This window comes from Gobius niger (genome assembly GCF_951799975.1).
Source record: "Gobius niger genome assembly, chromosome: 13".
Taxonomy (NCBI): Eukaryota; Metazoa; Chordata; class Actinopteri; order Gobiiformes; family Gobiidae; genus Gobius; species Gobius niger.
This window is the reverse complement of record NC_136864.1, coordinates 17673212-17675219: the sequence shown is the minus strand read 5'-3', so window position 1 is coordinate 17675219 and position 2008 is coordinate 17673212. Positions and strand designations below refer to the sequence as shown.

At 43.1% G+C, this 2008-nt stretch overlaps 1 protein-coding gene across 1 annotated transcript; it reads left to right on the top strand.

Moving 5' to 3' along the window:
* The first annotated feature begins 327 nt into the window (after positions 1 to 327).
* On the top strand, positions 328 to 1566 carry rgs5b (regulator of G protein signaling 5b). The gene is made up of 5 exons (XM_079568977.1): positions 328 to 438; positions 522 to 611; positions 699 to 760; positions 862 to 1025; positions 1116 to 1566. The coding sequence occupies exons 1-5, from the start codon at positions 395 to 397 to the stop codon at positions 1290 to 1292; spliced, it is 537 nt and encodes a 178-aa protein (XP_079425103.1). The 5' UTR covers positions 328 to 394; the 3' UTR covers positions 1293 to 1566.
* Positions 1567 to 2008: the final 442 nt, after the last annotated feature.

The window sequence follows — 2008 nt, the reverse complement described above, 5'->3', positions numbered from 1 at the left end:
GTGTTACTCCTATTTTAGATGAATTCATCTTCACTAAACACAATGTCATCAAATAGAGGAACTTGTTGATCCAGGGCAGCGCACATTTTATTGTGTGGAGCGGTGCTCACTGTCGAGGGGATTTTCTGTTCCTGTGAGAACGTCTGGGCCACTCCAAAAAAACCCACAATCATCACTCACTTTTGGAGTTGTGTCACTCATTGTGAAGTATCACATGTTATTCAGCGCAGTGGCCTCCCACTGGCCTCCTCTGATTGGCTGAGAGGGAAGTGAAGTCACAGTCCGGGCGATGTTTAAAGGCGTCCCTCACTCTCACAGAGCACAAGCACTCGAGCTCCGCTGACTCAACAACGACCTGCTATACTCTTTGGATTTATCACAGGAAGGCTTCAACATGTGCCGCGGACTGGACTCACTGCCCACCACCTGCCTTGAAAGGTATTAAGCTCACAACAACACCTCTACACATGTGAATGACACTAGAGAAGGAGACATTTGGGTAACAGTTGTTTTCTCTCCAGGGCAAAGGAGCTCAAGGCATTGTTTGGAAGTCTCTTGCAGAAGACAGATCACAGCATCACGGGGCAGTGCAAGAAGAGTGACAAACAGAGGTGAGGAGCTATAAATGTTTGTTGTAAAATCTGTTTTCATGCATTTTTTGAGCTGTGACATGTGGCTAAACATATATTTTGCTGCAGGTTCAACTTAGAGGAGCCCCTAAAGTGGAAAGAATCCTTTGACAAACTGTTGCGCAGCCAAAGTAAGTTATCAGCTCATATACCTTTACAAAATTGTGTGTTTTGTTTTTTTTTTGCTTGTTTTTTAAATAGAACCAATTTTTAACTCTTTCTTCTTTTTCAGATGGTCTGTGCCTGTTCAGAGCATTCCTTGTGTCTGAGTTCAGTGAGGAAAACATTGCCTTCTACTTGGCGTGTGAGGACTACAAGTGCTCAAAACCGTCAAAAATGGCAGCCAAGGCCAAGAAGATCTTCGACGAGTTCATCGGCTCTGACGCCCCACGAGAGGTAAAAGAAAATGTGCCACTTCATTCAGTTAAGTGTCTCCAGGATGTGATATTGTGAACTAACCAATGTGTCTGTGCTTCTTGTATGAAGGTGAATCTCGACCACATAACCAAGGCTATCACCGCGGCCAACATGGAGAGCCCCACCGCCTCCTGTTTCGACCTGGCCCGAGCCAAGATCTACACTCTGATGGAGAAGGACTGCTATCCACGCTTTCTCAAGTCCTCCACGTATCTGGAGCTCAGCAGAAAGGCCAAGACGGGCTGAGCAAAAGACACCGGGACCGTTCACTGGAAAAGATAGAAGAGTTCCCTCGAAAATGGAACATCAACGAGACGCACAGCCCAGACTTAATGGGTGCTCCGGCAGGAAAAATACCTCAGACGCAGACGCAGGTTGTGGGAAGACTGAAGAGTTGATGGACAGTACAGTTTCACAGACTTTGAGAAAAAAAAAAAAGGGGACGTACATGCCAGGCACTATAGGCACTTTAATCTACTGTAAACCTTATTTATTTATTATTTATTTATTGCATTGGTATCTCAAATATATGTTTTTATTTGAATAACCTAATAAATGAACGGAATATATTTTGTAGTAAGTTGTTTTGAATAAATATGTTGACAGTGTGGCATTGCAAGCTTCATAAATATGCAGTCAGGACCAATGAGAGAAGTCGTAATGTATGAGACATACATTAAACATGAGGTCAGTAATATTCTCTAAACAATCTCAACACAACTAACAAAAAGCTATCAAGGAATGAATCAAAACTAAATCAAAAAGTCAACCTAAAGTGGATGAATGTTGTTGACTTTCTCGTCAAATGTCCAGGATGTAGAAGGATGAGGGATGTAGTTGTTAACGGCAACCTGCAACACAAAATGGAAAGAAACCAAAACTACTATTAAGACGGTTTCTGAAATCATTGTCCACTAACGAAAAAGCTCTACGTGTGAGAGCCTGTTGCCGTGGAGACGGCG

Excerpts from the sequence above, each read along its gene's own strand:
- rgs5b (XM_079568977.1), top strand. The coding sequence starts at position 395 with ATGTGCCGCGGACTGGACTCACTGCCCACCACCTGCCTTGAAAG. Across the intron at positions 439-521 it reads CCCACCACCTGCCTTGAAAG|GGCAAAGGAGCTCAAGGCAT; the intron begins GTATTAAGCTCA and ends TTTTCTCTCCAG. Across the intron at positions 1,026-1,115 it reads GCTCTGACGCCCCACGAGAG|GTGAATCTCGACCACATAAC; the intron begins GTAAAAGAAAAT and ends TCTTGTATGAAG.